Source organism: Apteryx rowi, unplaced genomic scaffold (genome assembly GCF_003343035.1).
Source record: "Apteryx rowi isolate R43461 unplaced genomic scaffold, aptRow1 scaffold_174, whole genome shotgun sequence".
NCBI classification, from domain to species: Eukaryota; Metazoa; Chordata; class Aves; order Apterygiformes; family Apterygidae; genus Apteryx; species Apteryx rowi.
The window spans coordinates 1,130,505-1,143,632 of record NW_020448019.1 but is presented as its reverse complement, the minus strand read 5'-3'; the positions used below and the strand labels follow the sequence as shown (position 1 = coordinate 1,143,632).

Genomic DNA, 13,128 nt, shown 5'->3' with positions numbered 1-13,128 from the left:
CTTCTTGAAAGTTGCTTTCTTTATTATTGATATATACCTTTTGCAATCCTATGTTCCATATCTAAACTGAAGCAAGATAGAAACTAATTGTTTGTGGCTGAACTCTGCCTTGTTCCTAAATAGGTTCATGTTGGTAAGATGAAAGAAGCCTCTTGTTCTTTCCAGCTCTTTGATCCAGCTTGGCAAAAGCCTTTCACAACAAGTGAACCCTGTCTTCCATCTGTGCGATGGCGAGAGCTGCCAATTCCACAAACAGCTGGTGGTAGCAGGCAGTGGGAGGAGTGTTTCCTTTACAGCAGGTGTTTAGTAGAGCTACTTAATACTTAATCTCCCTGCGCATTGAGCCTGCATCTACACCATAGGGAGAGCACCTTCAGTAATTCACTTGCATAAAGGAGATGGTCAACAATGATGTTTAAATAATTCACATTAGCATTAAATTTGGGGAAGGGAGATTTCTAAAGAGTTAGCCTTGATGTTAGAGAAATACCTGTGCATTCAATTATTCTTTCCTCACTGTGTCCAAATCTAAGGTTTGCCAGGATCTGACATAACTGATTTTTTTATTGCAAAGGGGCTCTTGAACCAAGCCCTCTTATTTAGGGGGTGTAATTTAATGCTGCTGGGCTGGATTGTGTGTTTCACTTTTGGTTGTCTTGGCCTTTTGTGTTGTACCTTTGCTCTCACTGTATTTGATCTCCCTGCAAGAGAGCTGAATGGCAGATTATTTTGAGTCTGGCAATTTCTGAATCACAACTGTCTGTCAAAGCGTGTTGCTTCTGTGCTGCCAGCAGATGGATTCCATCCTTGGTTTCATGCTCAGGTTCCAGATCAAAGTGTCTTGCATCACTTTTGCTAGGTTATTTTAGTAAAGTGTGGCAATTTCCTAGAGATATATATATATATATATATATATATATATTTAAGTACTATTTTGGGCTTCAATAGAAGTCAAAAACTGAACCAGCACTTTAGGGTTGTAGCATGAGGAATGGTATATACAGTTCTCTGAATTTGCAAATGACTGTACAAATCTGCTGAAAGCAGAATATGTGTATGAAACAATAAAGTTAACTATGATGTTTATGAAGTTTTGCTTAGTGTAAGTAGACACGCATGCAGTTTCTCAAAGCTTTTCCAATGGGGCTGTCAGCGTGCCTCGTCTGGGCGTTGGTGTGGAAACTGAAACTTTTGCTTCTAAATTGCTCACGCGCTTACTTTCCAATTAGTTGATCTTTCTTTGCTCATCGGATCAAAGCATAGGTCTCGTACCTGCTAACGCACAGTACCAGCTGCTTCACGAATCCTTCTAAAAGGCAGCTGTGGAATAGATACAAATAAAGTTTTGTCCTGTTGTCAGCTGGGTAGCTGTTAATTTCATGGCCTGAAGCATGGACATTTGTGTCCTTTCAGAATCCTACAGAAATAAAAGCGTAGATCCTTGTTTTAAAAGAGCTAAAGCAACTGGCAGCCTGGGAAACATCTGTGGTTTTAACTTCTTTCTGATGTCAAAGAAGAGCTGCTACCACTGCAGTGTCTCCATGGCAAAAGCCAGTTTCTATTGATCAGAACGTGCCCTTTCGGATAAGTTGTGTCAACAGAATAATAATGTTGCCTTATCTCTGTTGGGAAAAATAGCTCATAAATATCCTCTGTTTCAGATTTTTAATATTTCTTAAAAAGCAGCTTTTGCCAGGCAATTGCTTTCTATACCTGCCATATAGTGAGGCTTACTATATTGAGCTTCTGCTCTCTTCAGCCCTAGAAAGTTAATCAAATGCTCAAAATTCAAGGATCGAATTACGTGCATCTTTGAAATCCAGCCCCTTAATGGCCAGCAAAGGGGACAAAAATTACCAATTATATCTGTTACACTAGTGTTTTAAGAATGAAAGCATACAGTTAGTTTTACTGTAGTCAGCTTTATTTTTAATACAAAAATGACTTCTTAGAGACTTTAATATAGATAAGGAAATGATGGCAGATTAAGTATCTGAGCTAGGATGTGGGACAAACACCATAAAGCTCTTGTTTAGTCAGTAAGCAATTTTACTAAATGTGCTTTCCAATGAATACTGTATCCTAAAGCATCCTGCTGTGTTCTCATAACTAATAACATATAGAGTATATTTCATTTGTGGCTCAAATATGAAGGTGTATGATCAAAAACAATCTCATTTTCTAAAGAATCAAAACTACTTTGAAGTGGCCATAGCTCAAGCGTCTAGAAATGGAGAATTTTACTGTAATAGGCGCTGAAATCACGACAGTGCTTTGCTCTTCTAGGGAACCTTCAAACAAAGGTAGCAAAGGATTTTATAGATACTGACAACAAATTAAGCCTTGTACCCCCTCTCTGAGGTAACACAACCCCACTGAGGGGATGGAGGAAGGGAGCAAAGTGGTGGCTTCCCCGGGGTGAATGAGGCAGTCCCCGTTCGAGCACAAGTCTCCTGGCTTTGTCCTGTGCTTCAGCCACATGCTTGACCTGCCCTGACAAGAATTCCTCTGTTGCCTGAAATGCTACCGACCTGGGTGTTTTTCACTGCTTCCGCTCCCTGGCCTGTCACTTACACCAGGGCAGGGGGAATATCTGTGTGGCACAAGGCTGAGGAATGGCCCGGGAGGGCCAGGCTGGCCGGACAGGAGGGAGAGATCGCCCGAGTGAATGTGCTTCACGGACCTTCTGGGCTGATAAACTGATGACCTACGCTAGGATCTGCACTGACCCCTTAACGATAAAATGATCAAGCATTTTCCTGCRGTTTCTGGAGCGTTATAACTGTGGCCTCTCTGCAATTGGGAAGACCAGGCCTAAAGTGYTTGGCGGGGCCTGACGAGTTCCCGAGCACTTCTGTGTCTGAGCAAGGGCAGGAGGAGCCTCCGGCCGGGGAACGGTGCCGGGGAGAGCACAGCTCCCTGCAGGCCTCCCCTGTCTGCCCGACTGGGGAGGATTCCTGGGGAGGAGAAACTTGCTCAAGTGAGGAGGAGGGAGGAACGCATTAATCCTCCCGGGTCAGAAGGGAACAGCTGGGAAGATGCTAAAGCAAATGTTTTTTTGCATGGTCTTTTCTCCAACACCCCACACGTACTGAACAAGCTGTGTGCAATGCTGCAGTCAAAGGTGCCCCTGGTGCTAAAGATCCTAGGAGGTTTTCTTGAGATTTGCCATTTTAATTTTTTAACTGTTGCAGGCATAATCCAGAATTTTTGCTGTTTATTTTTTAATGAAAATAGTATTAATAAATTACCCTCTTGTCAGCTTTTGCCTAAGAAATGTACATGAGACTATGGTAAAGATTAAAATATAAAGCCAGGAAAAATGCATTCCGTAGGGGTCCCTTTTGAAATGACCTTATGAAAATAGTGTTCAGATACCAGGGGGGGTTTTAATTAAAACTGAAATGGTATAGCAGGTTCTCTGCCTAGGATATAACTTTTAATTTTTGCTAGTAAAAATTTACATCAGATCTTTAAAAATGTGGTTCCTTGCTCAATTACATCTCATTTGTTTCCTAAATATGAACAAAAATAAGTTAACAAAAATTTCCATGTGTCTGGTTTTCCTAACAGAAGAAATGCTGCCTTTTAGGCTTTAAAAAGGGAAAAGCCTCTGACTGACATAACCTAAGTGCGCAGTGTTTGCAGTGGCTACTTCCCAATGCTGAGGGTGAAGATGATTCGGCCCAGGAAGCGGTCGTTACTAACATCATTGATGATTCCTTCCCCTTTCAGCCTGCACTGAATAGGGACCAAATTATTCTTCTTCACATCCGTGAAGTGCATAGCCACCAGTGGGGAGGTATAGTTGACCTGAAAAGAAGGGAGATTTGTTAAGTATAATTTTTAGGGATCAGAAAAGCAGGCAGTGCTCTATCTTGTTCAGTAAAAGCAGGAGTATCTGGTTCACGGTTCTCAGGCATCTGAGTGCATTGCCTTACTGCTGTCGGCATCGCTCCGGACACTGAGGCTGAGCTGTTTTGTGTCCGTGCCCTGGAGTGACTGGGCTTGACTGGACTCAGACATTTGGGCTTGGCACTGGAACATGCCTCTTGGGTCATTTGCCAGGACAACTGCTACTGGATAACAAGAGTCACAAATACTTTTTGCCCATTTAAAAAGTTGAACTACAGCTTGTGATAAAAAAAATCCATGGTGTTCCTTCAGATCAGTGTCCAAAGGACAGGCAGACCTAGCGTTAGGGCGCTGCTATCTATCCTCAGCCTGCAGCAGCTGCTCTTGCAATAGGAGTCTAAGGGCTGCTGTCACGTCTTCTGTTTTGGCTTTTGCTGTGAATGCACATTACCTCCTACCACTGTACAAACCGGCTTAGACCAAACCAGCAAGGGCCAGTGTGTTCGGCACTGATGTTAGACAACTCTTTCAAGCCACCCGACCTGAAGTGCTTTGGTTTTATCTTTGAAAGCAGCCTCGTGCTTTTCTTCTTCTCTCACCTAACCATCAACTTCCCTAGCACCCCGGGAATGTGCTGGCGTTGAGACCTTCTCAGGGGAATCAGCAAACCAGTCTTAGTCTCCAGAAGATAAATGTAACTGTTCCTGCACTGGCGAGAGGCAAGCAGAGTCCCTGAGGAGTTCCCGCAGTTTGTCAGAGATGGAAATAGAGCCCTGGAAGCGTAACACCCYGCTGCCTGCTCACTCCTTGTTCCTGTGGCCTCCCCGCTGCCTGAATCTGCCCAAAGGGGCCAGAAAGCGCAGCCGTGCCCTGCGCAGTAACTCCTGCCCACCCCTCCCCAAGGAGACATAACACAGAGCTGCTGCAACGTGACTTCCTACTTACGTGCGTGATCTTGCCATAGTAGGGATAGTACATGAGATCGAACGTCCCATTTCCAGGATAGAAGTCCACTGATCTAAGATCACTCTCATTGCCTTTCTGTGATAAAAGAAAAAAWATATATATATATGTATATATTCACACACAGCATATGGGACACAATATATCTCCCTTTGGGGTAATAGGAAGGAGCTTTAATACCGGCATCCCTTGCCAGCCCGCAGCACAGCTGAGCTGCTGCTGCCTCTTTGCACACAGGGTTTGCTATGAGAACCAGCTGCTGCTGGAATGAGTCAAAAAATAACCGTGCTATGACAGTGCAGTCCAGCCTTACAGAACTTGCTGCCCATAAATCTGCCTCCACGCTAAACAGCTTCTCTATTGCTGTCTAAGGGCACGATGCAGCCGCAGCCCCAGGCAACCGGAGTCTTTCCTTGACCCCATCGCAGCGCTGCTGGGTGCTCCCCAGGGCAAAGAGGGTCTTGCCGGGTGGGTGCAGGTGGATGTGAGCAGCTCCTGCCCCAGGGCCCTCCTGCCCCAGGGCCCAGCTCCAGGGGCTTCAGCTGCAAGGCCAGCAGAGCCAGCAGCTCCCACCGCCTGCATCTGCTGGGCAGCGCTCGAGGGCCAGGGCCTCGGCGGAAAGGGGAGGCGCGTGGCCTCCTTCGCTGTCTCAGCAGAGCAGCTCTCACTGGGGCCTGGGGGCGTTCGTAGCGCTGGGGCTCGTAGGTGCCCTGGGCTGAAACGAGGCCAAATGCCGGGGGGTTCGTCAGAAGGAGGGATCTGACTTTTTCTACGCTCCCAAACAGGAAGGAAAGCAGTACCTGCACTTGACAGTCCACGCTGACCGGGACCCCAGCACCCGGTCGGTAGCCGATGATCTGCAAAACACAGGACATGGATGCCCACTCCAAAGGCAAAGCTGGGCTTGGGGCGCCACGCGTGTGCTGCCTCCCTTCTGCRGGACTTGCGCTGCGGTGCACGCTGGTCCCGCTGCTCAAGTGAAAGTTTTGTGCTCCGGGCAAGGGGGCTGCCGCCGGGCCCCCCGCAACGCGCCCATGCCTGAGGACGGCACGGGAGCCTCCGCGGAGGGCAGAGCACAGGCTCCCCCGGAGAACCACGGCCAAGACCAGCCGCTTCCCCAAAATCCCCCTTACGTTTGTTTTGCCAGCAGCATGCACTGAGCTGCCAGGATATTAGAATAYTTCAAATAATTTCTGTTCTATAAATGTAGCTGTTATAAAGAGACTGGAGTCGAGGATGTAGCCTCCGAGCTCAGTTCCTCTCGGAGAGGAGGCTGGCACAGGACCTGCCAAGTGCTCAGGCCTTTATCAAATCAAACCGAGCAAGTATCGTAAACATTTATTGTTTCTATTTTCTAGCAGATACTAGCCAGCAGATTTTGAACCTATAGTTCCCCTTCCCTGGGTCTGCGAATTGGAAGAGTGTCAATGCATGGTCCTTAATCTATTAAGATGCCTGGATTTTTCCGTACCCGGTTCATCTTTAGCAGGACGCAGGGCTGGCCTTTCGAGTAGCCAAATGTCGGATCCCCAATTCCAGAGCAGTTCTGCAACAGGGAGCGCTTGAACTGGCAGGCCTTCTTCTCCTCACTCTCGTGGCCCCCCTGGATGAAGTATCGCCCCGCCACGCACTTGATATTCTTTTCTTCTTGAACTTTGTCATCATAAGCTGATGGGAACCAAGAGTGTTAGTGTTTCTGGGGACTTGCACGGATCTGTGCTCTCAGAGGACGCCGTGGCATCAAGAAAGTCGGAAACTCCCGTCTCAACGGCACCGCAGAGCAGGAGCTCCCGGGATTGCCCTGCCGGCCACTCTCCCTGCCAGCGCCAACCCGCGCGGCCGGAGGCTCCTGGCAGGGTGTGCACGGGAACACACCGCCCTGCCGGGCACCTCCGCCGCTCCTCGGCAGCTCACCTTCCAGGAAGCGGTGCAGGCTGTCCACGTACAGCTGCCACGTGCTGCGCCGCGACACRTTGAAAGCAATGGTGAACCCGTGCAGGTACGGTCTGATCATTACTCCTGCGAAACGAGACAGTCGGGGCGCTGSGGGCTTGCCGTGGCTCAGGGGCGCGCGCGGAAGGGGCTGCTTGCTGAAGGGGAAGAGCAGCACGGGGGAGCCGCGGGGACCTCCCTGTCCACCGCGGCCGGCGCCGAGCAGGCAGCGGGGAGAGGCAAAGCGCGAGGAACGCTGCTTTTGTGACTACGAAAGGAGCCCTTGAATGCTGTCTCACCACCGCCTTCCCAAATAGCAACAGATAAAGCTACTCTGGTTTGCATTTTCTTTTGAAGATATAAGGTTCGAAGGGGCAGCAGTCAAAATGAAAGCCCATAACCTCTGAAGAGCCTAAACTTGTCCCTTTACATTGAGGATACTTAGAAGGAATAATTAGAATAATACCTAGAATGAATGCTTCATGTTGGCCTATTTGAAGTGCCTGATCTGCTCAGAGGACCTTTCAGCTGAGGACCTGTAGCACTGCAATTGTACCAGCGCAAGCGGTAACACCCAGGGCACTGACCGCTGGCTGACCGCACGAGCGTAGGGCCACAGAGGGGTTTTGCAGGGTTTTGTTCAAGGCCCGTGCACGCTGCGCAGGCGGCGCTTTGCCGAGCCAGGCTTTGAGACCGGCCAGCAGAGCAGATGGGGACAGGCAGAAACCTGCGTGGCTCCGCGGCCTGGGTTTACAGCAGCTGAGATCTGCCGCACAGCCTGTGTTTCAGACGGTAACCCTAGGCATGTCTTTCATCTGTTTTTTTTCTTTTCAAAACAAATTTTACTCTTTAAAAACTTGCCTTAACTCTTTCTCCACTTGCAAAGAAGTGGAAACAGAAATAAACCGATGCTCTTCACCGGGTCTGCACACCTCGCCTCAGCTTTCCTCTCACCGCTACGACCGTTTCCACGCTCCCGCCGCGCTCCCGCCGGACGGGGCAGAGCGGGAGGCACGGCAGAGGCAGGGGCGCCTGGCGGGTCCGGCCGCGGCACCCACCTGGCGGGGCGACTCGGTCCCGGTAGGTGGGCGTGTAGGGGCTCAGGGTGAGCAGCATCACGTACATGCAGAAGGCGAACATCCCCGCCAGGCACGTGTAGAGAACGAAGTAGAACAGCAGGATCAGGCCTGCAAAACAGGCGGGCACGTTGCGGCCAGCGCGGCCCCGGCTGGACGGCTCGCGAGGCCGCCAGGCCGTGGGCTACGTCACCAGCCCCATGTCCGGGAACGGTGTTTATTTTTCCTCTGGACCCGCCTGACGGCCGAGGTGGTCTCCAGAGAGCGCGGCCCGTGACTGAAAGCCAGCGGCCTCGCCGGCAAAGCAGAGCCCTAACGCAAACATTTCCCAGGAGAAAGGCGGCGGCGGCGGGAGCCCTGAGAACGCAGCTGCACACGGGGCTCCCCGGGGCGGCGGCGCTGGGAACCGCGTGGGGCCACCGCAGCCTGTCCCGTCCCGTYCCCTCCGCGCCCCGCGGCACGGCCACGGCCACGGGCCCCTCCTCAGCACCGGCAGAGCCTGCCGAGCGCCTTGGCCCGCTTTGAAGGCCGCCGCCACCACCCTGCGCTTCGCTGCGGGCCGCATTCTCACCGGCTCGGCATGTCCAAGGAGAGAGTGGCAGAGCCCGGCTCCCTCCGGCTGGGAACGGCCTGCGTGACGGGACGGCGCACACGAGCTTCAGCCCCAGGCTCGAGCCCTCCCGGACCGTCACAGACACCCTCGCCGCTGGGCAAGCGCTTCCTCCCGCTCCGCTTGCAACCGGGCAACTTTACGCGAGGACAACTCCCCCAGTCGTCCAACTTTGCCTACGTGTCGTTGCGTGTTCATCTACTGGTTCTTTACTGCACCGGTTGGAAACATGCACCTCGAAAATTTGCAATGGGAGCGATGGGTCCAGTCGCGTGCAGATGCTCGCGGGCCAGCGCGTCCGTCGTGGGAAAGAAAGGGCAGCAGTGCCCGAGGGGGTCGCCGCGAGGCACCTACCCCAGCTGGCGGCTGTCCTGCCCAGGCAGGTCCTCTCCTCCCGGTTCCACAGGAACAGCTTCAGCTCCCCCGCCAGCTCCCTCCACGTCTTGCTCCCCATCGCCGCCTTGGTCTCTTCCTCCCCGCTGTCGGGATCCTCTGCTTTCTCTTCATGCCTGTTTTCCTGGAATGGTTACAGAACACAACCCCCACGCGCAAGCTGGGCGTCTCATTGGCCAAAAATAAATGCAAAAGCACTTAATAGCTGGAGATGTTTCAAATTTCCATTTTCCCATCGTCACTCTTGGGTTAGAGAGAGGCAGTTTTTGGCCGTGCTGACTTGTGATCCCTCAGATCCCACTGGTCATTTTTCCATGGTGCACACATCGCTGCAGTCACACCGGGCGCTGCCTCCTCCTCCCAGCATGTACAGAAACTCTTCGCTTTTAACCTGCGTGAACATGGCTAGAAGAAAACCTGCAAGCTGGAGAGTCCTGTCTGCTCCCACACTTCTACAGTGTCTCTCAGCTCAAGTGCACCATTTTCTGTGCTACAGTAGGTGACACCAGGTGTCACTATTTAAGGAGTCGTCCAAGTTAATTTTCTTGGCATGTGAGCAAGTGTTTAGTCTTTGGAGAAATGCCTGTGTTGTTATTTTTTAATTACATCAAGTCCAGGGAAAGGCATATCGCCAGGCAGCGAGGGAGTCTGCTTTTGGCCTTGGCCCCCACAGTGAAAACGGGTTTGAACGGAGGCCACAAACACAAAATCCTCAGTGCCTGGGTCCTGGCCAAGAGTCACTGGAGACGAGGTATGGCAGCTGTCCCTCAGAAAGCCCCGGAGCCTGGGAAAGCCCTGTGCCTCTCACCAGGGGCCAGGACGCGGGGGGGCAAGACGTGCGCCCTCGCCAGGGCAGAGCCCCGCGCGCGCCCGGAGCAGGCATGCGGGCACCCACGCTCTCTCCCTCCAGGCCTGGCCTGGACCGGAGCAAAGCCGGGCTTAGTCTCCAGGCCAGACTGCAGGGGAGTTAGGGCTGAGTTATCGCAAGGGCTGAGAAGCTACAAAACCCGGACACCTCGCTCCGCCGCAGCCCGCGCAGGACACGGGCGCCCACCTGCAGCCCGCCTGCTTGTTTGAGGGCACACGGGGCAAAACGTGACGGAGCAGCGGGAGGCAAAAGTCGAGGGAGCCGAAACCAGAAGGATGATTTCCCAGGGCTCTCCCCAAATGAACCCATCAATTCAGACGGCGCTCCAGTGGGGACCGGACCCTCTCGCTGGCAGCCCGAGGCGCAGATCCCACRCGCTCCGGTGCCGACAGAGAGCAGCAGCGCTGCACATTGCCGGGGGGGGGGGTGGTGCTGGATCTGGCACAGCTGGGGATAAGGCCCTGAGAACCGGATCGGGGTCTTCGTCCCCCCCCCAAAGCGAAGGCTCTCACTGGGGCCCCGGCAGGGTCTCTCCCGCGGGCGCTCGGGCTGGGAGAGGCGCTGCGCRCTGGGGGCCGGGCAGCCGGCTGTCTGCGGGCACCTGTTGGCGCTGGCAGTCACAAATGACATATTTATCCCCCGCGGCTTTGGGACTGCCCAGGCGACTCCAAGAAGCGGCAACAGCTTTGCAGAAAGTCTGATTTAAAGGTACCTCTGAGCCAAGGGGGTTTTATGCTACGCTCAGATGCACAAAGACCTCCAAACAGTGAGAAATGGGGGGAGACTATGGCTCCCAAAGCCTAAAGCAATCCTTCCGTCCCAAATCCGCGCCCTGGAGCACCAAGGCCGGGCCAGAGCTGGCAGAACCCGGCAGCACCCCGCTGACCTCCCAACGGGCAGCAGCCAGYGGCCCGGCCGAGCCCGCAGACACACCGCGGAGATGGGTTAAGGGCAAGGACGGAGGGTGGCGCAGGTCCTGGGACGGCCATAAGGACCTTCCAGAAAGCCTTTCGAAAGGTCAGATCGGCCGGATCCGGACCGCAAGCCCCTCCGGGTGCCTTATCCCTAGAGAAGAGACCAGAGGTGGTGTCAGCGCAGCCTGCCGCACTGCAGCTGGCACAGAGGAGCGCGCAGGGAGCGCAGCCGCCGCCGAGCTCGCTCGCCGCTGCGCCCGACCCGTCTGCCCTCCTGCGCCGGGCAAAGGCGCTCCYGACGCACGGAAAGCGCCTGCACTTGGCGTGAGGGACCGAGCAGCACGTCCTGAAGCAGGGTCGCTATATTTATCAGGCGTGAAGGGAGACACCCGGCAGCATCTCCGGGGCGGCCAGCGGCCCCCGAAAGACTTACCGGTGCCTGGTGGGGGCTCCCGCGCTGGCTCTCTGCTCCGCGGCGGGGGGCATTCGAAGCCATGCCCTGGTGTGAGATGCAGAGAAACGCGACTGTTAGCGCCGCGGGAGCCAGGGCCGAGCGGTGCCACCGTGTCCCCAGCCGGTGGCGGGATGGCGCGCGGAGCCCGCACCCCGTGGCCCACTCATCCCGCTGCGGTGCAGCAAACGCGGTCACCCAGAGACCTGTGCTTGTCCGCCGCGGCGGGACCGGCTGCAACACACCGCTTCTCCTCCCCGGCCCAGAAGACTTCAGCGTCGAGGAGCGGGTCAAAAAATAACCCGCTTTCATCGGATCGGCGAGCTTGGCGCAACAGGATCCTGCGCCGGGTGCAAGGTCCCGCCACCTGGTGCCCTTTACAGCGTGCTCGCGGCGCAGCGCGGCATGCAGCACGGTGCCGCGCGGCACGGCCGCCCCGCGAAGGCCCGGGAGCACCCTACATGGGGACCTCCGGGCTCGCGCCCGCCGCGCCTGGGCGCCCGTTAATAAACATTAGCGAATCGCTGGGGCCTTCGCTGGCCGCCCGCGCGGGTCAAGATGTGCTTGTCAGTCACGGCGGGCCCCGCTCCCGCGCTCGCAAAATCTCTCCTGCCGGGAAGGGGTCGCGCGAGGGGCAGGTCTATATTCGTCGCTCTGAGCCGGGACAGCGGCGGTAGCGAGCGGCGCAGCGGGCAGGCGAGGGGCTTGGCTGGGCCCAGCTCCGGCGCCGCGGTGCCAGGGACAGGGCCGCCGGCAGAAGGGGGTCGGGGGCGCCCGCGCCGCGGGGGACAGGGCAGGCGCCGGCCCCGCTGCCTGGCGGGGTGCGACGGCGAGCAAGGGCTTCCTCTAGTTCATCCCAGGCAAATAACTGGGTTTCTCTGGAGGCTGAGCGCTCTTCAGCATTAATTGATCTGGGCATTTGTAACCTGCCTCTTGCAACTTTTTTCAGCGTATGCTTTCTCTTTTTTCCCAGGAGAAGCTGGTAATTAGCTCTTACCCCATAAAAGTGTGGGGGTTTTTTGAAGCCGAGATAGGATTAGTTTCTTTTGCCTTGATGAAATATGCTTTGGCTTGAAATAATTGCATGATTTGCACTTAGCACCTCCCGTACCAGGGCATTACGGTGATTTACAAGCAATCTTGAAGCCTGCTGGGAAAATGCTTTTATCCCCATTTTACAGCCGCCACACGAGGAACAGAGAGGTTAGGGGCCTGCCGCGGCCAGCGGACGCTCCCGCAGCCGTGATGCGAGGAGCCCGCCTGGGAGCGGCTCCTCCACAGGTCGGAGTCGGTGAGCGGGATGGGCACGTCGGGTCCGGCAGGCACCAGGAGGGCCAGAAAGGTCCCGTCGTCACCGCCCTGGGCCCGGATCAGTGACGTTCATGGCCCGGAGGAGGCTGGCGGGGGCGGCGGGGCAGACCGGCACCGGGGAGCTGGCCTTTGCCGGCCTTGAGCCTCCTGCAGGCGGGCCAGGACTTCGATCCCTCGCGCACACACGCATGCGGCTCTGGGGCAGAATCGCTCCCCCGATTTCCAGCTTACTTGCACCGCCTGTGCTTGCTAATCCCGGTTTGGGCACGGCTGGAGGAGAGGAGCGGTAGCGTTGCAGGGAAAGGTCCCTGTCCGCGAGCTCCTTCCCCGTCTCTCGCTGATGTCTGGCCGCGCTCCCACTCCGCGGTGCGGGCGACACGTGGGGGACGGGAAAAAGGGCCTCGCTCCCTCCGGGTGAGACCACCCCTCGCGCCAGGCGCGCAACCGTGCAGCGCGACGCGACGTCCCCCCGCAAGCCGCCGGGGCTGCGGTGCAGCGCCTTCCCGTGGCGGCCGCGGCCCGGCTCCTCGCAGCTGCGTTTCCTGGCTCTGCGGAGGTTTTCAATGCGTTTTGTACCGCAGCCTGCGGCGCCCCCGCCGCCCCGCGCACCGGCCTCGGCGGCTCCGGGCGGCCCGGCCTCGGCGCCGGCAGCGACGTGCAGCGCTGACACCTCCCGCGAGGGGGCGAAATGTCTTTAAACACTTTTTTTTGTCGGTTTTTTTCCCGTCCTCTAATAAATTCGGGTCACGGTTAGG

The 13,128-nt window shown here is 55.2% G+C and overlaps 2 protein-coding genes across 2 annotated transcripts in view; one reads left to right on the top strand and one right to left on the bottom strand.

The window, feature by feature from the left end:
- Positions 1-3,651: 3,651 nt before the first annotated feature.
- On the bottom strand, positions 3,652-9,456 carry ATP1B4 (ATPase Na+/K+ transporting family member beta 4). Its single transcript, XM_026061053.1, has 8 exons — positions 9,436-9,456; positions 8,791-8,953; positions 7,809-7,937; positions 6,733-6,837; positions 6,290-6,486; positions 5,619-5,675; positions 4,801-4,896; positions 3,652-3,813 (listed from the first exon to the last, which is right to left on the bottom strand). The coding sequence occupies exons 1-8, from the start codon at positions 9,454-9,456 to the stop codon at positions 3,652-3,654; spliced, it is 930 nt and encodes a 309-aa protein (XP_025916838.1).
- Positions 9,457-12,307: 2,851 nt separating this feature from the next.
- Positions 12,308-13,128, top strand: part of TMEM255A (transmembrane protein 255A) — a 32,934-nt gene continuing 32,113 nt past the window's right edge. The window contains exon 1 of the mRNA XM_026061052.1: positions 12,308-12,353. Within this exon, the coding sequence (XP_025916837.1) occupies positions 12,308-12,353 (46 nt within the window). The remainder of the gene's footprint in view (positions 12,354-13,128) is intronic.